The sequence below is a fragment of the Xenopus laevis genome, chromosome 5L (genome assembly GCF_017654675.1).
Source record: "Xenopus laevis strain J_2021 chromosome 5L, Xenopus_laevis_v10.1, whole genome shotgun sequence".
NCBI classification, from domain to species: domain Eukaryota; kingdom Metazoa; phylum Chordata; class Amphibia; order Anura; family Pipidae; genus Xenopus; species Xenopus laevis.
Genome location: NC_054379.1, coordinates 92011883 through 92038550, shown reverse-complemented (window position 1 = coordinate 92038550; position 26668 = coordinate 92011883). Strand labels below are relative to the sequence as shown.

Here is a 26668-nt window from a genome sequence, read left to right as displayed (position 1 = left end):
ATCTGAGCTCAGAGCTGTATGTGTGCAGGGAGAGACTCAGGCAGGAAGTGATGTCACACCACACTTATATGGCAGCTTCTATCCTAAACAAACAGAGACAGTGTCTAGAGCTGTTTACTCAGTTATGGTAAAGCATTCTGCAGAATAAATATAGTGTTATAGCTTGCACTATTGTGGCTAATCTGTTGGCAATAAACTGTCTTGGAGCTTTCCTTCTCCTTTAATACTATTGTTGTCCATGTAATATTAACTACATTAAATGGGTACCATACAAGTTTCTCTTGTACAGTAAATAAAGCATGCTATGGCCCCTACAATCATAAGACAACTATTCCATAGGGAATCATAAAATATATTGTGCCCAAAAGTACTAATGACACTGATCACATACTTCTGATACTGATTATAAATTATTGTTGTTGCATTTGGTCACCCCGATATTTGGACTATAAGGGTCAAGTAAACAATAAATGAGAATCTCCTGCATTCACAGTTGGAAACCAAGGTTAAAAACCCATTAGCAGTAGCAGTGGGGATGTGTGCTATTATAACATTATATATTATATACTGTAACATGCATCATTTATAAACATGGGGCATGGTGCAAAGGCAATGTAAATGATTATGTTTTTACACATTACGCAGTATTTTCCCAGAATGTAACAGTAAAAGCAGCCTTCACAAATGCACGCCAGTTGGCTTCACTTCCAGTGTGTCAATGCCTGTGATGTTAATAACAATAACAATTTCTTTGTGTAAGACAGTTGACACAACCCACTAGTGGAAAACTATAACTACCCATAACTTCTCCTTATATCTTCACTGCATTTAATCCCTTGAACCACATATGGAAAGGAATCAGTATAATACACTCTACTGCATGCAGCTACAAACTCATTGGAACATTGCCATGAGAATCATCCCCTCTAGCCAATCACATAATGGCTCAACAGATCTTAGATTAGTCTTACTTACTTACACTGAGCCAGTTCAAAAAGGGACTATTGAATTCTTCAACTTGTATAAGATGTCAGGAGAATAAGCTTCCCTGACTCACTGCATTTAATTTTGCCCAATTGTTAAAACTCTCTGGCTATAAGTTTATTGAGATTCATTAAATGAGAACTAAACACTAGAAATATGGCTAGAAATGCCATATTTTATATACTGAAATTAATGAACCAGTCAAAATTTTAAGCAACTCAATAGTAGCAATGATTCAGGCCGTCACAGGAGTTACCCATCTTGGATTTTGTTAGGAGTGACTGTGACATGTACATGTTAATTGTGTTCTGAGCTGCTGATCAGAATCTACTGTAAGCTTAAAGGGTCATCCCAAATCATCAAGCAGAAAATGGGGTTTGTCTGTAATATACCCTGATGCTAAAGGGCTAATTATTAAATGCTGGTGCTAATTGTGCTAGTTTCTCAACTGCCATGTACCACTAATCTGAAATATTTCCTAATATATATATATATATATATATATATATATATATATATATATATATATATATATATATATATATATATATAAAAAACAAATGGAAACAATTCACTGTTAACCTTACCATGAAGCAGAAGAACATGATGGTGGCAGTATCATGGTTAAAGGCCTGACTGTAATCCCATAAAAATGACGAGGAAGGACTTGAAGTTGACAGTTCACGTGAAGGCATCCACCAACATTTCTTAGTTAAAGCTGTTGTGTAAAGACCTAAAATTCCTCAAAGTTGATGTGCAGGACTGATTCAACAGGTATCAGCATTGCATAATTTCAGTTATTGCTGCCCAAAAGAGTAAATTTTAGTTACAAGTTCACATACTATCGCCACCAACAAATATGTAACTTTGGATCATTCCCCTCAATAAATTCAGTTAATGAATTAGCATAAAAAGGCTTTATTTATACATGTGTTTTCGATATTGAATGTTATGCATGATATCATTTTAGAACGACCTGCAATATTTAGAGATATAGCCTCTCTTTAAGCTAATGGGGAAGTATGGGGGTTCTGCATGGTCTGGTTCAGGAGGGGGGGCTCTGCTGGGTACCTCATTTATATAAATTGCCTTCATTCCCCATTAGATGGAAAGTAGAAAGTAACAATTTATTTAATTCAGTAATATATATCCTAAGAATCTTCAACCTTTGGCTTTTAAGTTTTGTTAAACCAAATTGCCCAGGATGCTTTGACAGGGGTATGCTGGGTTATGTGATGAAACAGAATATGGTGAAGATTTTTACTATGTGCATGTGTGTTTTTTTTTATCTGTTTTGCTTTCCTACCTCTTTCCAGTGACCTGGATATTTGTGGATTCTAAAATGTTATCCTACCCTTGCCAGCATAATGTAAACATAAAACCATGTCTTACCAAAAGAAAGAGCTTGCAATCTGAATTCTGAAGGCAGAACCTAAAAGTACTCCTACAGGTAGAGTGTTCCATAAAAAGCTGCAATATAATGCTTTTTATGTTTCTGCAGAAACAAAAATTAGTCTTCGCAGTGTGTAGCCACAATAACTATCACAGATACAAACAAGCTGCTAAAAGTAAATCCTCATTAAGAGAAACAAAATGTGTTGTATTATCCATTTCCTTTATGTGCTGTCAGCACCCTACTGTATAGATCTAAGACTTTCCATGGATGGGGATTGTTAACAGTCAGGAAAGTAACCATGTTCTAAATCATTTCATGCCTTTCCAACAGTAATTCACAAATTTGGAGCCATGTTGCACAACAAACAAAACTATTTCCTGCATTACACAGCAGCTTGCAACCAGTTTGCCCATCATTACTAGACTGCGTAAGTAACCCCTTAAGTCTCACTAGGAGGACGGGTAAATGTATATTTTTATTTACAATAAAATACAATAGTAAATACACAGACTGAAGGGTAACTTGTGTGTAAGGGTCTGTGTCTGGACCTTATAACTAGGCTGAGGAAAACAGATGGGATGTATTATCTGGAAAACCATTCCCATAGAATCCTATTTCTATAAGCAATCAGGGTTTTTTTTTACAGATTTTTTCTCTGTAATAATTAGACAGTAATTGATGATAACTAAGGAAACATAAATTCATGTGGATGACAAAAACAATCCTGATAAAAATGTAAATATCTCCAAAGCTCCAAATTACAGATAAGCTCAAATTTGGAAAATTCCAAGGGGCAGATTCACTAACCAGCGAAAATTCACCAGCGCCCGATTCGCACCCAGCGCAACACTTTGCCAGGCGCATATATACGCTCAGACAACGCTAATTCCCTAATATGCGGCGTTCCATTCTGGGCGCTGAACGCTGGCGACTTTTCGCTAGCGGTCTTTTGCTAATGTGAGCATTTTAAAGCGAAGATGCTCTAGCGTTCATTTCTGCCGAAATGCGAAAATTTGCTAGTGATCTTGCAATCAGGTCAATTTGCATAGGGCGGGCTGTTTATATTATTTATAGCTGTATTTGTTGGTTCAAATACTTAACATTTTCACTGTTAAACCACATGTCCAGGGAACCATTTTAAAGACAATAGAGTTATTTTATTGCCCTACGCATGAGCCCACTGTAAAGTTAATATTCCATATGTTGCAAAATGCATGGGGGAGGCCGGTTACTAAAAAAAAAAAAAAAAGTTACAAGCGTTTTTTGGACTTTGATGCTTTTTACAAAATACAATGTGAAAGATTGCGGAAGATCTATTTACTCCATTGCACTTTCTGGTCTGAGGAGGCGAAGGCAACTCTGATGAAAGAAGTAACGTTAAGTAAAATCCACATTTTAGTGAATTTGCGGAGTAACGACTGTTCGTCAGAACAAAAAGTTGCTTGGCGATAGAGTGCAAATGGCCGCTAGCGATGGTCCCGTTCGCTAGCGATTTGGCGCCTGAACCTGTTAGTGAATTGGCGATGTCCCTGTGGGTGGCAACGCTGGCGAAAAGTTGCTAGCGTTAGCCACTTCACTCTTTAGTAAATCTGCCACCAAGCCTCTATTATGATAATTTTGCTAGAGGGGTAATTTAGGAGATACATTTAGGGGCAAATTTACTTATGGTCGAATATCGAGGGTTAATTAACCCTTGACATTCGACTGCCGAATTGAAATCCTTCGACTTCGAATATTGAAGTCGAAGGATTTACCGCAACGATTAAATCCTTCGAATAATTCGATTTGACGGATTTTAATCCATTGATCGAACGATTTTTCTTCGACCTAAAAAAGTTAGCAAAGCCTATGGGGACCTTCCCAATAGGCTAACATTGACTTCGGTAGGTTTTAGGTGGCGAACTAGGGGGTCAAAGTTTTTTTTTAAAGAGACAGTACTTCGACTATCGAATGGTCGAATAGTCGAACGATTTTTAGTTTGAATCGTTTGATTCAAAGTCGTAATCGAAGGTCGAAGTAGCCCATTCAATGGTCGAAGTAGCCAAAAAAAATTTGAAATTCAAAGTTTTTTTCTTCTATTCCTTCACTGGAGCTAAGTAAATGGGCCCCATAGTGTTAGGTAGATGCACAAAGCCAAGTGGGGTCTATTCCACTACTCATGGAGTATTGAGTTCTGTGAGACTGTATTCAAAGGTTTAAGAGTCAGTTGTTGTCTGTGGGTGTTTATGTGATCTGTCAAAGTGAGCAGCAGAAAAACCATAGCAGCGGCTGAATATGCCCTTTTCAACAAAGTTGTAACACAAACACTGGCACATTGACAAAATGACCATGCAAAGATACTGATCAAATCAGACATTTTGCAATACTGAATTATGAAGAACCCATATGTTTTGAAGTGTTGTTTGGCTTTCACTTACCTTGAGCTAGTGTAATAACCTTGACTTGATGGCTGAATCATTATTTCTGTGATATAGTACTTGATAGTATCTACAAATAGAAAACAATTGCCACTTGATCTTGCAGTAAAAACTGTTTAGTGCACAAAGCAAGCAAAATGAATAAATAATATAACTTGTTCTTTTACACATTTATATTCCATGCAATGTTAAGGTGACCATGTTTGGGCCAAATAAGGGCAAGATCCACTCATTTGGCAATGTTTCATTTGTTAAATTTTTAATATGCAAAAATGAGTCAAGGTTTAGAATAGTTTGCTAGTCTTCAACTGCTAGGGTTTTTTTTTAAGTTTTTTCCAAACGTCCTCTACCCAAAACTGATTTTGTTTTCCCCATAATTAATGAAAATGTTATTCTAGATAATAATCTAAAAGAATTCTATGTTTTTAATTGAAGTTATTTATAAATGTAATTGCAATTAGAAGCAATGTTTGTTTATCCTTTTCTGTTTTCTGGATAGATCACTTGTGAAACAATGTAAGATGTATTGGGTCTCCTCCAGGTCTTTCAATCAGTTGGTATCTAGTTCATTGTTACAAGAGTCCAGAAAAGAGCCAGGGAGATACTGGTTGTAGCAATCACGGACATTATCATAGGTGGATTTATTGAGTAGCCCTGCACTTAACAGGAATACTTCTGAAAAATCAAGTTTTATTGAAATAAATTCCATATATATAATATATAGAGAGAGAGAGAGAGAGAGAGAGAGAGAGAGAGAGAGAGAGAGAGAGAGAGAGAGAGAGAGAGAGAGAGAGAGAGAGAGAGAGAGAGAGAGAGAGAGAGAGAGAGAGAGAGAGAGAGAATGATATATATATATATATATATATATATATATCCCAGTATGACCTTGCTGTTGAAAAACAATACATAGCCAACTGTCCCTCTATTCTCAGCCAGGCTGGTTGAAGTTATAAGTTCGAAAAAAGTTAGTCCAGCACCCACTGTTTAGTGAATAAAACGGCCTTTATTGGACCAAGGGCATTACAGCAACGTTTCAGACCAACTGGTCTTTTATCAAAACGGCCTTTATTGGACCAAGGGCATTACAGCAACGTTTCAGACCAACTGGTCTTTTATCAAGCTTGATAAAAGACCAGTAGGTCTGAAACGTTGCTGTAATGCCCTTGGTCCAATAAAGGCCGTTTTATTCACTAAACAGTGGGTGCTGGACTAACTTTTTTCGCTAATATTACCAGTGGGAGGTGGCCATTGGAGGACATGCACCCAGCCAAAGAAGTGAGTTGCAGTTGTGCTGACTACTAATCTGCTATTGAAGTTATAAGTTCATCACAGTTGAAGGGATGGTGAATTATCATTCTCTATAGTTCAATTTCAGCAACAAAGTGTGAAAGATTATTAATTTCTTTTTCTGAATGTACAAATGGCACGTTACTAATGAATATTTTTATTTTCAGCTTTGAATAAGTGTTATGTAATGTACCTGATGACACTTTCTCTCCCAGCATTGCCTTGCATCGTCTGCAAATGACTTTGGTATTTTCCTTTGATATCTGGAAGGCTGAGAAATGCCACTTAAATGTCATTTAACACCTTTAGAAAAAGAATATAGTATGTTTCTCTTTTCTATCTGCAGCCCAGGCTGAACTTTAGCTTGCTCTGCTTTAAAGGAGAAGAAAAGCTAAGGAGGCATTTTATTGTCAATAGAGTAAAAAGCTCTAGAAGCTCTCTGTTTTTTAGGATAGCAGCTGCAGCGCTAGGGTTTACTGGTATATTTAATTATAAAACAATACCTTGTACTTGAAGATATAATAAATCCTTATAGGGGTTGTTCACCTTTAATTTAAACTTTAGTATGACGTAAATAGTGATATTCTGAGACGATTTTCAATTGGTTTTCATGTTTTATTATTTATGGTTTTTGAGTTATTCTGCATTTTATTCAGTAGCTCTCCAGTTTGCAATATCAGCATTATGGTTGCTAGGCTCCAAATTACCTTAGCAACCATGCATTGATTTAAACGAGAAACTAAAATATGAATGGGGAGGGTCTAAACAGAAAGATGAGTAATAATAAGTAGCAATAACAATAAATGTTACAGACCATTTATTTTTATATGGGGTCACTGTTTCAAAGCAAGAAAGAGCCAGTAGAAGAAGGCAAATCATTCAAAAACTTTAAAAAAAATAAGACCAATGGAAAGGTTGCTTAAAATTAGCCATTCTATAACATACTAAAAGTTAACAAAGGTGAGCCACCACTTTTTTGGAAGCAAAACAATCCATTTGGATTTGGGGTTATCCTAGATACTGCCCTGTCATTCACTCTTCATATTCAATCACTTATTAAATCATGTCACTTCCAACTAAGGAACATATGCAAAATACGATCATTTATCACCCAAGATGCTGCCAAAATTCTTATTCACTCTCTCATCATATCACAGCTACTGTAACTCTCTTTAAATTGGCCTCCCCTCCAAAGACTGTCACCTCTCCAGTCCATAATGAACACTGCTGCGAGGCTCATACACCTCAGCAACCGCTCCTCCTCTGCTTAGCCATTCTGTCAATCCCTGCACTGGCTTCCGTTACCTTTCAGAATCAAGTTCTAATTAATGACACTGACTTTCAAAGCACTTCATAACTCTGCCCCACCCTACATCTCTGAACTCATCTCTATATACTCACCCAACCACTTACTAAGCTCCTCTACTGACCTGCTACTCAACTCTTCTCTCATTACCTCCTTTACATGCTTGCATTCAAGACTTTGCAAGGGCAGCACCCCTCCTCTGGAACACTCTCCCACGGTCTGTCCGACTTTCTCCCAACCTTTCTGCTTTCAAGAAATCTCTTAAAACGCACTTCTTTCGAGAAGCCTACCCTCACTCTGCTTAACTACCAAACACAACACCACATACAGCACCACATTTCTCACCCACTTAATTCGATCTTGCCCACTCCCACACCTTGTGTATTACTCCCTTCCCTGTAGAGTGTATGCTCTTTTGCATAGGGCCTTCCTCACCTTTTTGTACCTGTATTGATTGTGATGTATGTAACTCCATATGTTCTATGTATATAATTCATGTGATTTAGTTGTATAATCACATTTACTTTACAGTGCAATATGTTAGCGCTATATAAATACATGTTAATAATAATAATAATAATAATAATAATTAATGTTCCATACATTTTTTACCAGGTTTATGGTATAGGGGTCCAAATTACAGAAATATTCCTTATTCAGAAATCCTCAGGTTCCAAGAATTCTGGATAACATGTTCCATATTATGTTTGCACATTTCTAGCACGTGTGCTCAATAACATTTTAAAGAGGTGGTTCACCTTCACCTTTTAATATGTTATAGGGATAATCAATTCTAAGCAACTTTTCAATTGGTCTTCATTATTTATTTTATTTTTTTATTTTTAGTATTTCAATTTTTTCCTTCATCTAACTCTTTCCAGCTTTCAAATGGGGCTCACTGACCCCATCTAAAAACAAATGCTCTGTAAGGCTACAAATGTATTGTTATTGCTACTTTTTATTCCTCATCTTTCTATTCAGGCCTCTCCTATTCATATTCCAGTCTCTTATTCAAATCAATGAATGGTTACTAGGGTAATTTGCACTGGCCAATTCAAAGCACCTTTCCAAATGATCATCAGATTTTTTTGTATAGTTTTTGAATTATTTAGCTTTCCTGACTTCAGTGACCCCATCTGAAAATAACAAATTCTCCATAAGGCTACACATGTATTGTTATTGCTACTTCATTCTATTCAGTCCCACCCCAATTCATATTCAGTCTCTTATTCAAATCAATGCATGGTTGCTAGGGTAATTTGGACCCTAGCAACCAGATTGCTGAAATTGCTGGAGAGCTTCTGAATAAAAAGCCAAATAACTCAAAAACCACAAATAAAAACTAAAACCAATTGCAATTTGCCTCAGAATATCACTCTCTACATCATACTAAAAGTTCATTTTAAGCTGAACAACCCCTTTAATGTCCAATATAGAGCCAGTTTTTACTTTTAGAATTTAATTGAATTTTTGAAAACATATTTGTAAAGTGAATTATAGATCTAACTCTGCTAAAGTTTAACCTGTTACAGAACTCCAGTATAGGAAAATGAATAGAATAAATGTATAGTATAATCTACTTATCAAAGGGGTATTATGATGTAGACTTTAGGTTTTTTGACAAGCTGATGTGTGTGTGCACATGTGCCGACGTGCCTGTGCGCATACGCATACAACAATCTTTTTCCCACTACCTCCTGAAAAAGGGAGGTCGAGGCAGGAAGAAGCCTTCTTATCTGGGTGCGGATCTGGTCCGGAGAGGCCCACAAGAGCCCGGGGGCCACCAGGTCTTTTTACGGGTGTCCTGCCAGCCCAGTCCAACCCTGCCCTCCGCTACTCGGATGCCAATAGGTCTTAAAGTGAGAGAACCAAGGCAAGAGTTTTTGGCAGACAAGAGAACTGTGTGACAGGACGGATGGGGTTAGAGCTAAGACTGGGGTCAAAACCAGTCAGCCAGGTACAAAGTCAGTAGTTAGTAACAGACAAAGGTCAGTTCAGGCAGCAATACAATAGTGGTGAAGGAGAGGCAAGGGTCAAGGAACAAAGATACAGTCTAGAAGTGCACCCAGGAACTATGTACTATAGACCTACGTGGCACCTTTAAATATTTGAATTACACACAAAACGCAATGACGTCATGCGCGCCGAACGAACGCACGCCTGGAAGAAGGACTGCAAACCACCTTGGAAGACGGATGCAGGCGTCTCTGCAGACGAGGCAGCAGGTGTCCCGGCTGCCTCACACTGGCATTTCAAGTACTCACAGGCTCAAATGGCTCCCCACCAGAAAAATAAATAGTGACTGTCTATGGCATCTTAAAGCAGCCCCTCTGGCATTTGAGAAAATCTACAGATTGGCAGTCCAGGCTTGAGCAGTACTAACCATTGCACCACCATGCTGTCTCATACGTAAGTATAAAATAATCTTCATTCCACTCAACTCATTCCAAAATACCTTCCACTATTTTCAGTATATTAAATTGAATTCCAATTCCACAGTGCCTGATATAAGATACAGCCAGTCTTCTCTCCTGTTTGAAAGAGATGCAATGCAATGGGATGAGGGGCAGAGGATAATTTAGTGACTGCTAGCCCTGGTTCTATCATTTAATCACAGGCATAATGGCATGTGTATTTATAACAGAAATGTAATGTCCGTTCCATTTAAACATTTCAAATTATAGCACAGAAACGTTAGCAGATTTCTGCCACCCACCACATGGGATCAGGTTATTACTAGCTCAGCTGACAAGTCAGCTTTTTCTTGTGTGATTTTACACCGTTTTTAATAAGTTGTGCAAAAGTACAGCAAACTGCATAATCATCAATAGCACAATAGGAAGAAAAGCAATTGTTATTGATAGCACTGGCCTACTTTACCAAAAAATAAAAAAGTATGTATATATTTTTTCAAGGGCAAATCAATTATTAAGATTCAAGCAATTTGACACAAATGGGTAGCCTATTTTTTTTTTTCTCCAAACATATTCAGTTTTTTTTTTAAAGACAAATTTTTATTTTGCATTTACATATTAAACACAGGCAGGTTTTCCATTAAGAAATATGTTAAAAGCCAAGGTGCTGAAAATATCTGATACATTGTGTGTGGCCTCAGTTCAGGCTTCCATGGGTGTCCACAGAAGGGGACAAGAGGGGGCAGTTGTCCCACCCTGATATCCAGTGGTGGAACTACTGGGGGTGCAGTGGGTGTGATCACACCAGGGTCTGCACCCCCTCAGGCCCGCCAACGGTGCACACGTACTGCTGAAAAAGATCTCTTCTGGAGGGTGGCATGGCACGCCCCCTAGTTACGTTACTGCTGATATCTCCAGCTAGTTCCAGGAACTTTTGTAAATTTAATTCCCAACAACACAAAAAGTTTTTTATACTTCCTAACCTAAGGCAAGCCTTAAATAGGTAATCTTCTGCATTGTCATAAATAGGTTCATCTTCAGTGGGATGCTACCCTATGTGATATTAGCTAACTTGCCCATTCCCCCCCCCCTGGAAAATTGTCTGCGGATAATCATGCAGGCTTACAATATTTTATTAAATTTGGGTGTCTCTGTAAATTTGATAAAATTTGGGTCCCATGGCTGCATGCCAATCCAGAAGCCCTGGTTGAATGTTAATTGGATGCCAATAGTACTTCTTTAGATAATTCTACACTACAATACCCAATGTACCAAAACCATGTGCTCTTCTGCTGCCCTCAAAATATTTACAACCTGAATAGAAAGCTCAGTTATCCAGTAGATGTAATTTTAACAATGACGTCTCTGTTTCTTTTCAAAATTTGTACTATGCTACAATTGAAAATGCATGAATAAAATCTATTAAAAAAAATATTAATAATACAACAACCGAGGTACATCTGAGGGTATGAGCTTGTGACAAATCACAAAGGCAACTGGTCGGCCAATGCATCTCCTCACACCAGGGACCCATATCTTGTTAGATTTAGTGGACTTACCTTTATATACATACTTCAGTTTTCATAGTGGGATCATATTTAAGCTTTGGGTGTAGGAGGTGCTATTGTCATACAATGCATAGGTATGGGGTTTTTTTTGCATAGAACACTAGTATTCTGATCCTTAGCCTGGAATATTTTAGAGGAATAATATCATCTAGCACTCCCAGTAGGAAAGTTACAGGAGCAACTACTTTAGGAAAGGCTCCAAACACGTAGAATCTCGAGACAAGATTCCAAATCATGAGGAAGAAACCTGCCGATGCAGTTCTGCATTTGGGACAAGTATCATTAGGAACCCGTACTTATTAGGGGTAATATATAGATGGTTAAAGGTTTTAAAGGTTTTGTATTGAATTAGCTTATCTTTGACTGAGATAAGGGAAATCTTAGCCAGTTGATGTAGTATTTTGCATTGCATTTGACAATCCATTGTAGAAATGAGGAACGTTACACGTTACTTGACTTCATCAACAATTATCTTCATCTAAGGACAGTAGGTCTTCCTTCCATTTCACAGGGAAGCCAACTTAGGGGGATTTAATTGCAATGAGACTGTTAACCTCCCCGGCTGAAGGCTGAATGTTTTTATGCAGATCATGGAACTTCAAAGAGACTTCTAATATCCTCCTATTTTAAAATACACAAGTTTCAGTGAGTCACGTTACAGAAATTACATCACTAAACTCAGATTATAACTGATGACATCACTAATCACCGTTTACAAGGATATAATTTACAGGGTATCTATGACTTGAGTCTTATAAAATGTATAATGTACCCTTGTTGTAAATTATAAGGATAGCAGTGTCCCTGGTAGGAAACCCTAGCAACATATGGTTCCAGGAAATGTGTGGTGGGGTGTATTATTCCTATGAATAGGGTATTAAAAAACCTAAGGCCTGTGCTTTGCACCTTGCACTAAATCCAGCCTCTCTGTATTTTACAGCCATTGGCACCATCTACTACAAGCGAGGAGGGTTTCCCAAATATGTTTTCCAGCCTACCCTTCATTAATCCATTAATACATTGCTTCTCCGATAAATACAGCATTCATCAACAAAGGTTTTGGGGGGCTTCGTTCTGAAGAATTAACACCCAAGTGCAGGGCAGGGTGCAAGGTGCAAAAAATATAGCAGTTATGCTATACAGATATGCATCTGTTGTTCCTCTAATTTAAAAATCTAAAAATTCTACAGATTTAAGATACTGGAGGAAACGTGTTAAACAAAGGGATGAAAGGAGTGAAAGGGTTGAAAGTAACCAATCTCCTTTACTTTCCTTACACTCCTGTGATGACATGCATGGATGGGAAGCAATATATAATCAAGATAATTAATAACTAACTACAACCTTATTTTCCCCTAATCCATTTCACATGATATCTGACAAAAAACTTGGAAACACTAAGTGAGAAAGATTACACTGTTCTATTCCATTTAAAATAAATCTCATTTAGAATAATAAAGTTATACTGGGCAATATGGATGTTCCAATTAGTTTATGTCATTAGTGTTAATAACTTACCAAGGCATTAGCATCAGCCAAACGAGGAACTGATGACTTCTCATTATTCTCTACAAGGGGGTCTGAAATATATTCTTTATTCAACAAAAGGAAAGTGTCTCCCAGAAAACATTCTTTAAAGGAGAACTAAACCCCCAAACGAATGAAAACCCCTACCCTTCATAGACCCCCCTCCCTGTTTTTACAGTCCCAAACAACTGCGCATGAGTTGACAGCCGCGGGAATTGCCGAAGGGACCCGAAGATTCCGGAATCGGTGAAGATGACGCACATGAGCTGCCCTGCACTGACACTGCATCAAAGGGGTAATTAAAGACTATGGGGAATTTACAGGTATTAACACTTATGTAGGGGAAACAGGGGGGGGGGAGTTCTCCTTAAACCTTGGGCAAGCAACTAATAATAATTATTAAAGTATACTAGATTTGTTGGGAAAAGGAACACACAAATAACACATAAAAAGCTTCCAGAACTAAATATGGTTTTGTGTGCTCTTTATTGCTGAGAATACAATTAAGAACATAAAAATGAAATAATCACATAATTTATATTTGACACATTTAGGGGCACATTTACTTAGCTCGAGTGAAGGATTAGAATAAAAAATACTTCGAATTTCGAAGTATTTTTTGGCTACTTTGACCATCGAATTGGCTACTTCGACTACGACTTCAACTTCGAATCGAACACTTCGAACTAAAAATTGTTCGACTGTTCGACTATTCGATAGTCGAAGTACTGTCTCTTTAAAAAAAACTTTGACCACCTACTTCGCCACCTAAAACCTACCAAGCACCAATGTTAGCCTATGGGGAAGGTCCCCATAGGCTTTACTAGCTTTTTTTGATTGAAGGAAAATCGTTCGAGGATTAAAATCCTTTGAACGTTCGATCGAAGGGAATTCGGTAAATCCTTCAACTTCGATATTCAAAATCGAAGGATTTTACTTTGACGGTCGAATATCGAGGGTTAATTAACCTTCGATATTCGACCAATAGTAAATGTGCCCCTTAGTTTGTAAGAGACACTAGGGACTATGGAGTAAAACATGCACCAATTTAACTAAGCACCTGATGTGAAATTAATACTACATTTATACTACATATCACATTTCTATAAGCAGCAAAGAAGTGTTCTATAATATATTATAACATATAAATGACAAAATATTTTGTTAAAGGTCTAGAAACAGCAAAAATTATAATGCTTTAGACACATTAACATATTAAGGAACATTTACTATGGTTCACTAACTAAAATCTTTACTTTATCTTGCCAGGGAACTAACATATTTTCTACCTATTACTGCTGACAATTTATTCCCCATACAATTAAGCCATAGACTGCCATGATAAGAACTCCTAAAATGTGCAAATAAGGAACTGTGTGAAAAATTCTCATGCATAATTTGACTTTATCAATGGGAAAAAAACATTTTACTCATATTTGCAAAGGAGAAAAGGCCTGAACTTTTGTAAATGTGTCCCTTAATGTGCCATTACCCCACACTTGTAAATATGATGTGCTGTAGAAGCTGCAACTTTATATACAGTAAATAATCTCCTGCAGAAGCAGAGCCAGACATGCAGGCCTTTTTAGAACTCATCAGGCCTTAAATTAAAAATTACAAAATACATTTCGCAAAATGTGAAGTACTCCCTGGCCTCTCCCTGGCATTTACACACACAACTCCATATATCCTTTTATTACTGCACTGCTCCATCACTGACTATACACATATTCAAAGACAGGCTTACCATGTGCAAGCCAAGGCAGATAGAGAGAAGAAGCAGTGGGCGATGTCCCCTAGTCAAACGACGGCTTCTAAAAGAAGGTAGCATTGCTGCAGCTTAAAATGTGGTAGAGACCTATACATTAGACTTTGCATTTCGTGCCAAAATCTGATGAGTGAGTTCACTCTGTAGCCAACACAATGGTTCCAAATACGAAAAGGAGAGGAGGCTACTGCCTGCATAGGGGCTGAAACTGGCATGAGTATTTTTCAGCAGGTTGTTATGGCCCCCTGTGTGAAACTGCCCTTTAGCCATTTTTACTGAGCCAATGCAGTTCAACTTTTCTGGGGGATAACATTCACCTGTACTCAAGATAATTCTTTTACTGCCTCCCTATAGCAAATTATTTTGTGCATCAAGGCATCTCTTGGGGCATTACAAGGTCTCATTTACAACACACATAACAGCAAAGAGCTTGCCCATGTGCATAGTACAAAGATACTTTGCTCAGTAACCTACACTCAGGGACCTATTTATCATGCTGTGTAAAACATTGGAGAAAAACACCGGTGATGTTGTCCATACCAACCAATCAGCAATTAGATTTCAACAGTCACCCAAGAGGTAGAAAAGAAAACAAAAATCAGATTGGTTGCTATAAGCAACATCACTGGTGAAGGTTTTTTTTTTAGGCCCCTTACTCTGCAAGTCTTTATGTTGTCTAGCCATCATTTTTAGTGCAGTAGAACTGCCATTTTACGTTTTTCAGGGAACCAGGAAAAAATAATGTAAATTCAGTGGGTAGCACAGGCTGCTTGCAATGTGAGTTTCACACTAGCCAAGTTGACAGATTGTGCCAAAATAGTTCTAAACCATCACTAAATAACCATGGGGGTAATATAATAAAATAAATTTGCTAGTGGTCTTATAACCAAAACCAACCAGTCAGATGCTTGCTTCAAACAGCACTAAATGCTATCTTCCGTCTGGTTGGTGAGGCTTACTAAAACTGGCTTTAACTATGCGCCAGCAGGTAATTCAGTAACAGTTCCAATGGTGTATTCTGTTCTTTCTTGCCTACTTATAATACTTACTGTATAACAGAAGGTTTATATTTAGTAGTTTGCCATCTCACACATATAGGCTTTCAATAGGCTTTCTTGAAAATGAACTCCACATATGACTGGTAAAGAAGAGAACCACCCAAAGTGAACTCTAAGAGGGGGAAATGTAATAAAAGTTGCAAAGAGTATAAAAACGTGCATGGCGAATAGTTATTTTGTTACAAACTTCTATTGAGCACATTTTCAGTGTGACACATACAAATTTCATACAATTTTTGTGTAAAAATACATCATTTAGTTATTATTCTGACCCACCCACCTCTCTGCACACCAAAAGATCATTTTTGCCCACCAGTGCAAGCAAAGAATGGTTTTGGACAGGCAGATCAGGTTCAACAAACACCTTGAATTTAAGCCTTTAAAATATGTGGGAGGCTGTGTGCCCCTCTTTTCTTTCCACTGTTCTCACTATATCCCTCTCACGCACCCTGCACTCACACACCCTGCACCCCACAGCTTTGGGAATGGAAAATGTTTTCCTCAGAAAACCTTAAGGTGTACTTCTCCCCATTATTAGTAGAGGGCGGAGCAGACCATTCAGACAACAATCTGTCACTGACACTGTTGATTCTCTTACAGAGAAAAGAGAATTTAATGTAGATGTATTTTTCCAGGTCTTTCGGATTATTTCGGCATACACAGACACCCTCCCCCACCCAAAACAGCAGTATATTTCTGGAAGAATAATATATAATGATATATATAATGATATTATGCATGTGGTGAAGTAGATCTTCTAGTTAGTAATCCATTTTAACCCTGAATAAATGTTTAACACTAATACCACAAAAATAATTTCCAACCACTTTACTGTTGCCTCCAAGAATTGTAATTACCATTACGCTAAAGTACTTGAACATATTGAACTAACTTTCCCATAATCTGACAGATTTGCTTGACTACTGCATCTCAAATGGATAGTCAAATTAATAAGTAACCATTATTTGTGCCTAAAATAGCCATGCCTCATTCATTTATTTCTGTACAGTAGATACTAATAGAGGTTTTGCACCAGCCATTTTGGGAAATTCTTGTCTTAACAGAGCGGTGAGCAAGGTTACATTACTGAAAAGTCCAATGGACACAGTTAATCGCAGCAGGCCCACTGCTTTGATCTAGTTAGCTATATGCTGTCATCAGTACAACTGCTCCACAAGGAGCACAACTGAGTCATACACCAGCAGATGCACTGACAAAGATGTTTACCTACACAATCCTGTAGCAATATGTCAAAATATTAATAGTAATCACACTGGGCTGCAGTTATTAAGGCTGAGATTATTTCAACATATAATGCTGACAAGTGTTTTTTTTGTTTTTAGCAAAATCATTAATTTTAGATGAGCATTTTTTGTCCTCTAAAAGTCATCTAAGGGACTATACGAGCCATACCTTCTCTGAAATGAACACTTAATAACTTACTTTGTAATATGCACCTTACATTACTGCCAAAGTAAATTAACCAACGAACTGTTTTGCAGAATGTTCCTTTAATGGGCTTTCAGAGGAAGAACTTAATCACATAACCATTGCAAAAATTGTCCTTACTTGTAATAGTTATGTGATTTTACCCTTCAGAGTGCATAATTAACACTAAAAGAATGCATGTACTATTTTACTTACAGCTGTTATTTCTCAAAGTAAACAGAACAAAGCAATGCATTGTAAGTAAATCACAGTGCACTGTCAGATAGGGAACACACACACACAGACATCATATAGAGAAACAAAAAATGATTAGGAGAATCTTTTGTTTAAACATTATATAGTGCATTGAAAGTTCTTTGAATAGTTATGTAGTTCCTTCTATTTGGTGTGCAGTTAATTTTCTAAGACAAGGTTTTTTTCTCTCCCTAGGTGAGCTGCAAGTATATAAAATATTCCAGGAGTGTATAATGAGTACAAGAGCTATAGAAAAGCAGCAATTTCAACACATTCTTGACTTTGTTAAAGTCTAGTGGAAAATGCTAGCTCTATTAGGAATCGCTGGAGTTTGCTTCTATGGCTTCACAGATTCAATATGCTAATAGCATAAACCATTTTTATTCAAAACGTACTACTGAATAAAGCTGGCATCTTGTGAAAATCATTAAGTTGTTTGAAGCTCTTCCAGGTATAGAGTTTACTTTCCTACAAATAGCAGGCTGACTTTCCGTATTTACTTGCTTTGTAAATTCCAAAATGCTAATACTGTTCCAAAGCACAGGGTCCAGTTATTCTGCTGCACCTAGATAAGTATAGATTTTTCTTCAATAGAAACAAGCCCTTGTCACTGGTTTGTGTGAGATACTCTTTGTGGGCTCAGGCTATGAGAAAAAGGGAAGTAAATCTGGTTCTGAATTCTGCAAGATGTGGATCTGTATTTTTTATCTAAACCCTAAAGTCACTTGAAGCGAAAAGTGCAAATGAAGGCAACACATTTTCTTAAAGATTGTTCTAAACTGTCAAAAAATATATATTTTTTTGTACACAGGCATACCAAGGGCCGAATTCATATTAAGGCCCCCGAAGGCATGTGCCTGGGGTGGCATGGTTTTGGGGCGGCCCTCGGGGTGCCTATTTTTTACACTTTTTTTTTTTTTTTTAACCACTCCACCAAGGAGTTCCATAGGAAATCTGTTGACAGAGCTGAGGGGGTGAGGGGTAGGGTGCAGAGGAAGCACGCAAAGTGACGTCATGCGCCAACGTCACACACACGACATGCTGACGTCACGCACACAATGCAATGACGTCACGCGCACAATCTGTAGAATCATAATAACAGTATAAATAATAATAGTATAAAGAAAAATTCATCTCTGTGAATGGGAAGGTACCCAGATAACAGCTCCCTGCTAAAATGCTCCGTTGCCCCACCTAGAGCTAGATATGAGAATAGCACTCAATAGTAAAACTGTGGCTAACGCTAGCGCAAATTCGCCAGCGTGACGTCATTTTGTTACTTCGCCTACTAACGGTGCTGGCGTAAATTCACTAGCTAAGTGGACATACTCTAGCGCTACTTCGCACCCTTACGCCAGGCGAAGTTGCGCTATGGCAAAGGGACGTAACTACGCTAATGCACTTATTTGCGAATTTTTCTGAACATTACCTCTTGCGCCAGACTTTACTTTGCCAGGTCAGACGGACCAGGCGAAGTTCAATACAATAGATAGGAGTTTGTCCAAAAATAGTTTAAATAGTTGAAAGTCCCAAAAAACTCTGGCTCATTTACTTTTTTAAGGGTGATAGTATAAAAATTAGCGTAAATTTTTTGGGGGTACCCTCCTTCCCCCCTACATTTCCTCAACGATACAGTGGGCACATGTGTAGGGCAATAGAACACCTTTATTCTATTTTTTAAAGGTTTCCTGGGCTTGTGTAGTGTAATGTAGTTGCTGCAGAATGTACGTCCATTATATTTTAATTTCGCACCGTATGCAAATTAGGCATCGCTAGCGTAACTTTGCTTTGCCTGACGAAGTAACAGTAGCGCAACCTCGCTACTGTTGCCTCCCTGAGTGCAACTTCATATTTTAGTGAATTTGCGTAGCGCTGGCGAAACTACGCCTGGCGAAGTGCGGCAAAGCTGTCTCTGGCGCAACTTTGGATCTTAGTGGATTTGCCCCCAAGTCTGTCTAACCCAAATTGCGACTCCTTGGATTAGAAAAGGTAAAAACATACCTTTTTTAATCTCGAAAATTACTCATAGTTTTCTCCCTAAATCACAAAATGAAATCTGCAGCTCGTTTGACTGTGAATACTTTCAAATAGATACCTACTGTTTATGCCAGATTGATTTCCATTTGAACATGAGGCACAAGCAACTGAATGCAGATAGGAAGGTATGCTATTCTGAAGGCTGTTTAGAGTCTTTAAAATGCAATGATAAACTGGGAATTTGTAGTAGACAGCACCAATCATGAATATTATTTAAAAAAGCCTTTATTGTAACTTCACGGCTTAATCATCTGGACAAATGTAACAACGTTTCAAGCCGTATGGCCCTTTATCAAGGCCATGCAGGTAAAATTTCAATCTTTTCTGTACTCAATGGCCATGGCAAGATCGCAAACCTCAGCAAAATCTTCAAACCTTGAAGGTAGAGCAGTAACGACACAGGCACAATGAATTAGATGGAGTAATGACATCAGGGTGGGGTTATCGCATCACTTAGACGCCACTGGCTGGATTTCCATCCCGTTTTCTCAGTGTTGTGAACCGGAAAGAAAGTTTTGATGTCCAGATCAAAACCACACTGCTGGCAACCTCTTGTCTATACTCTGCCTGATGAGTAACCCCAATGCTTTAATTACAGGTATGGGATCTATTATACAGAAATCAATTTTCCAGAAAGCTCTGAAATACAGCAATGCTGATTTGGAAAAACAATTTATTATTTTTGATTGATTGATTTGTTTTTTTTTGTTTCTGTAATAAAAAATTAACCTCGCTTGATAATTCCTTTATTGGCCAGATTATTGTTCAGTTTTCACAAGGTCGAAACTTGAGACCCAAACAGGCCTTAGAAAAACCGAACAGGTGGCAACCCTAGGTATAAAGATATACATTGGGATTGTCCTAAAGGGGAAGGGGAGTTAGATAAAAGGTGGGAGTGGTATATTTAACAGTATATGTGACTCCAAAATTTGTATATAGACAAACAAGTAAAATGGTATGCCCTGGGTGCCAATTTGTTAAGACCAGACCAGGGGAAAATAGGGTATTGCATTCACTGGGGTTAACTTAGAAATCAGCACCCCTTGTGAATACTATGTGGTGCCGTTTGTCCCAAACAGTGTTGGACAGTCCCCTCTCCCGATTAAATTCGGGGGGGGAAAAAAGTTTTTTTTTAAGCGCTGCGCAGTACCATCTGCGCATGCGCCGCGGCCCTATTGACTTAGCAGGTAAGTATTTGTGACCATACACAGAGATAAAAAAAATATACAAAAGACATGTCTATTTCATACCTCCCAACTGTCCCGTTTTTCACGGGACTTTTGTCGCATTTATTATAACATGGCAGGTACATCTCGCCTGCCCCATGCTTCTTCTCAGCTTAGACAGGATGAGGGAAACAGGCATATCAATCAAAAGACAATGGCAAAACAGCATTAATATCCTTAACCAAAATGCCCATATAAACATGTTACAACAATAAGAATAGCCATATCACCTAAAATGATCATATTTATGTTTTGCATACTTTTCATTCTCTAGAATCATTATCAGGGCAGCATTATATTTCTCAGCCATTTGTAAGAACTTCCATTTAAGGACATGTAGGGGCAGATTTATCAAGGGTCGAATTTTGATGGTTAAAAAACCCTCGAATTCGACCCTCGAAGTAAAATCCTTCGAATTCGAATACCGAATTCGAAGGATTTACCGCAAATACTTTGATCGAACGATCAAATAAAAATTGAATTTGAATGATTTTAAGCGATCAATGATCAACCGAAAGATTTTTATTCGACCACAAAAACCTTAGAAAAGTGCTGGGGAAGGTCCACATAGGCTAACATTGAACCTCGGTAGGTTTAAAGTGGCGAAGTATGAAGTCTAAGTATTTTTTAAAGAGACAGTACTTCGACTATCGAATGGTCGAATAGTCAAACGATTTTTTACTTTGAAACGTTCAAATCATTTGATTCGATCAAATTCGATGGTCGAAAGTACCCAAAAAAATACTTCGAAATTTGAATTTTTTTCATTTCGAATTATTCCCTCAAGCTTAGTAAATCTGCCCCGTAGTGTTTAATAGCACTTTGTTCTTTGTTCATGTTTATTACTATGCAGCACAGGGCACCATCTATAGCAGCCCAGATAGTATCCTTTGCCTTAGGGATGATGCAGCCATGTGGAATAGAGCTGGCAACTTTTTATCTTGTTGCTTTATAGGGCTATAAGCTTTGTTCTTATTGATTCAGTAAACTGACAGTATTGCTTCACAGAATGGATACTTTATCTGTTTTGTGAAACTGAGATTTATTTTGTTGATAGAATGAATCCTATACTATAAAATCTTGCTTTCTGTCACAAGCATTTATTTTGTGATTAAAATCTAGCTTGGCATGCACTAGTAAGTTACAGCATTATATATTCTGTCCAAGTTTTTTTTTACATAAATCATTCTGTAAGTAACTTTACTCATAACTGCGGCTGTTACATGGAGGTTATACGTATCTGAGGAAGATTACTTGTTAATAAAGAGTACAGAATGTATCTTGTAATGTAATGATATTCTTTTGTGCACAAACCAGATTTTGTTCTCATTCTTTAATAGGCATAAGCAGTGTTGTAACTATACAGGAAGCAGACCCCGCAGTCGCAGGGGGGTCCGGACTGTAGGGTTTGCTAATAAAAAAAAACCTCCTCGCCAGCCACTGTCTTATCTGTGAGGAAGGGGGAAGCAAGTTGGGGCAGGAGTGGGCGGAGTCGTGGTGGGATGTGGGCAGGGCCGAGGCAGGACAGGAAGTGGGTGGGGGGGGGGTTAGGTGTGCGCTGGGACCCTCTGAAGATTTTTTGAAGGGGGGCCCGGCGCACTCTAGTTACGCCACACAACATGAGTCTTTTGAATATTTTTGTAGCTGTGTATATGGTCACAAATACTTATATACCATGTGAGACCATTCATTTTCTGTAATAGTGATATTTTTATACAGAATGTATTTGGGAATGTATTTGGGACAAACAGCACCCCATAGAATACCACTTTCTTTGTCCTAATAGCATTTGCTTCAAGAGGAGAGAAGGAAATCATGTGCTGGAGCAATTAAGAGGATAGGTATTTATTGTGCACCAACATTAGGTTTCCTTTATTATTAAAAATCAGTCACAATACCCAATTGAGGTCCCTGAAAATTCTCTACAGCATGGCCTGGTCACATCAGCTGCTGTGCACCCATAGGAGTCCCTTTTTGCTGGGCCATTTCTGTTTTATGTACAACAAGTTATATTTATTCAGCAGCCTGAAAATAATTCCATACAATGAAAACAGACTAAACATTTAGGTCATCTCTTTAAGTCATAAACAAAACAACATGAAACATAAGAAAAATTGCAGAATCGGTCACAATAAGTGCTTATTCATCAGTTGTACAGGCATATAATAGCACAAATTTCGGATAATCATTGCTAGCTTTAACATTACAATATTTAAAGTAAACCTGCTATGTACATATTTAGTACTATATTGTGCATGTTTCTTTTGCATTATAAAGTATTAGTTTACGTCCCTGTTCAGAAGCTTGCCACCCTCCAACTGACTCAGAACTATGAATGTCAGCACCATCAGATACTGCTGTTGTTGGATGCTGAGTATTGTAGTTCAGCATGAGATGTAAAGCCATAGGGTACTGATTAATGCTCTACACAGAAGGCCCTCTGTTTAGCAGGAAGGCATGCTGCGGTTATTATTAATAAACACTTCTCGTTATGTATAGCAGTAGAAGTGCTGCCTCTTCATTCTTTTCCTCCCATATATCAGGCAGGCACAACATCTGTCAGTACTGTACAGTAACTGAAACGTCCTTAATCAAAACAAAACCTCCAGTGTAACAAACAACACCACATTCCTTCTGAAATGGCAATGAAGTGATGATTCAATTACTCCCACACCGGCCATAAATCAACATATCTGAGGAAGTTTTACAAACTGGATTATGTTAAACTATCAGATCAAGCAGCAGAATTGACACTGACAGAGAGAATGTACTTTTTGGATTCCTGCTCACTGGGTAATTCATTCTCCCCACTCACTAGCCTCAGCACATACCTACACCTGTTAACCCTTATTAACAAAGAACTGCCAGCGTCTACTTACAGCCCAAGGTTTGGATGGTATTCCAAAATTAAACAGCACGCTCTTGAATTCTTCACTGGTTCTGCACTTATAATATGGTTATATTTCCCATACTATGTTGTATATATAGTGAATAAAGTACCCCATATTGTAAAATATAATGATATTACAAGTTACATGTTTCATGACCATATACAGGTCATGGAACTCCTAATATCTTCTAATATAACTTCTAATAACCTCATATTTTGCAACTGGGGTACTTTATTTATTATAATACACAAGTTTTAGTGAGCCATGTGACTAAAATTACATCAGAACTCACCGTTTATAACTGATGACATCAGAACTCACCATTTATAAGGATATAATTAACAGGATATTCATGGCTTTTGTGTATTATAAATCTATAAATTATCAGAGCCACTTTGTTCAAAAGTTACTGCTTGACAAACCAGGGAATTGTTTGATTTTTAATGATAACTTGGTCATGGAGGGCACCATTCAAGTCTAAAGATGAGGTTACTTCACCAGAGCAACAATGGGCATTCCTTCCATACCAAAATGCATCTTCATTATTGAGCTTATGCTTCACATAAATGCAGCTGAAATACCCTTTTTTATATCATTGTGGTCATGTAGTTTGAAGTAGAGTCCTGCAGCAGGTTGGGTACCCACAGAATAACCACAATGTGATAAAGCCGGATTATACTTCATGTGCCCAATATATGGCTGGCCTACAGGTACTCGATCCATTGCAGTGGGGTGGGCTACATGCAACAATTCCAGGGGTAACAGATGAAAGTCTAGGCTTTAGATTTATGGTGGCCTACAGGTACCTGATCCATTGCAGTGGGGTGGGCTACATGCAACAATTCCAGGGGTAACAGATGAAAGTCTAGGCTTCCTAAAGTAAATATCAGACGGTGCGATCGGTGACTTTGGGGGGCGAGTTGGGTGGAAATCCATGTGGTTTCGAAGGTAGGCAAGCAGATCTGGGTCAGGCTTAGGGTAAGTGGGTACGAGTTGGCCGCAGGTCTAAAAAAAGACAGATCAACCTCCAACCTCCAAATGGCCCTTGGTTCTCAGGAGATCATAGTCTGTTTGCAACAGCTAATTGATAGCATGGATAGCTTTTCAGCTTAGGATAACTGCAAATATTGCATCGCCCATCAAGCCTTGTTCATAGCTGTTGCTTCCATTATTCTCATCCACCCAAATTTTGCCAGCAAATGTAGGTTGCATTCCCAGAGAACTTAGTGCAGATATAGTATACAACTTGCTCCATGGTGATTTAAGATACATCTATCTATCTACCCTTCCAGTCAGCCCATACTCACACAAGTCATAGAATCCTACTCGTGCTGTTATGCTATAATATCATGTACTCCCTTTTGTATTTCTGCTCTGAGAAAAAGGCTACATTCATAATTGGCACCACATAAATCAAAATTTGACACAATGACATTTTGAGCCTTGCTGTAGGGCTGGAGCCTTCACACACTGAGGAGCATCAGACAGTTGAAGGCATGTACCATTTTGTATCACAGCATGCTCAATTTTAGCAGGAATCTTGAACATTATATTCTGTGAATAGTACATTAGAATGTCTTACTGTTCTTTGATTATGAGCTCTCCACATGACTGGCAGTAAAAAGTGTAGTTCTTAATCTTCAGGATTTCCTTCAGCATTGGAGGCATGTCTAGAAAACAATTACAGAACAGGAATCAGCATTAACAGATATTGTGTGTGAAGGCTTTCATATGACAAAATGCTTTTTATTACAGCAAATTTCCTATAACTATGAATGGCTTTTGTCTATTACAAAATGCTCTTTCTGCTGTGCGGAATATCAGACATTCTTCACTAAATCAACAACATGGGATTCTACTTTAAATATTAAAGAAAAATCAGACGTAAAAGTATATACTTTATTTTAGCACAAGCATTGCAAATAACCACAGACAAATCTATAACCAACCGGGACATACCATAGGATTTTTTCAATGTGTGTTCTAAAATATTTCTTCTTTATATCTTGATCTTGGAACACCGGTTAGAGATGGTACTATAGCAAGACACATATTTCTGAACTGCATGTTTGGTTGTATAAGCAGAAGGCAATAATAACTTGTCCAGATAGGCATAATGCATTACAGCCTAAACCATGACAATTCTTTTAACTTTAAACAACAATCCACTGCCTCATATATATACAGAAACATAACTAGAGGGGGGCGGGCCCTGGCGCGGGACGTGCAGCCGGGCCCCCGCCCCCCTCCGCACACCCAGAAACGGCCGCAATAACTGAAGAACTCAGTGGCGCGTGAGCTGCCGGGGGGCCCTCATGGGGTGCGGGCCCTGGCCCAATCGCACCCCCTGCTCCCCCGGTAGTTACGCCACTGTATATATATATATATATATATATATATAAAAGACAAGTATTTAGCAGCACTCACTGTGCAGGCGGAAAGATGTTCTGCCATTAACAGGTCATGTAATGAACTTTTAACTTAATACACTTTTTTCACTTTTTGATACAACGAGTGCTGCCTTTTTTCTTGTCTACTCTATATATATATATATATATATATATATATATATATATATATATATATATATATATATATATAATGCCTCAAATAGTGGTATTTGGCCTTGCATGGGGAGCCTTCTGAGGACAGTCCCCGCCAGCGGTCTTGTGATTTCAGACTGGACCAGCACTCCATTTGTATTTTTAAAATGATTTTATTGAATCTTCACACGTATTTTCCAACGTTTTGGCCCCCCTTGGGCCCCCCGTTGGAAAATACGTGTGAAAATTCAATAAAATCATTTTAAAAATACAAATGGAGTGCTGGTCCAATCTAAACTTTGTATGCTAAACCCTTGACCAAGCACCCACCACTAAACTACGATAGAGTGCTTTTTTGAAACAGTATATATATAAAGAACAAAAAATGCCAGCACCAAGGGTCTTGTGTCAAAAAGCTTGTATTAAGCTGGCATTTTTTGTTCTTTATTGTATATGCAATTGTATCCGTACACAGGGGCAGATATAATCGAGCTGCTGGGAATGAGGTGCTGTCCATACATACATATATATAGATATATATATATATAGATATATATATATAT

General features: G+C 38.0%; 1 protein-coding gene across 1 annotated transcript in view; it reads right to left on the bottom strand.

Annotated features, from left to right (window-relative positions):
- The window catches only part of LOC108716174 (E3 ubiquitin-protein ligase E3D-like), a 60712-nt gene extending 35482 nt beyond the window's left edge, over window positions 1-25230 (bottom strand). Inside the window, exons 1-6 of the mRNA XM_041563758.1 lie at window positions 25145-25230; window positions 14647-14713; window positions 12891-13016; window positions 6278-6347; window positions 4798-4867; window positions 2377-2479 (exon numbers count right to left, since the gene is read on the bottom strand). Coding sequence (XP_041419692.1) covers window positions 2377-2479; window positions 4798-4867; window positions 6278-6347; window positions 12891-13016; window positions 14647-14713; window positions 25145-25230 — 522 coding nt within the window. The remainder of the gene's footprint in view (window positions 1-2376; window positions 2480-4797; window positions 4868-6277; window positions 6348-12890; window positions 13017-14646; window positions 14714-25144) is intronic.
- Between the last annotated feature and the right edge of the window lie 1438 nt (window positions 25231-26668).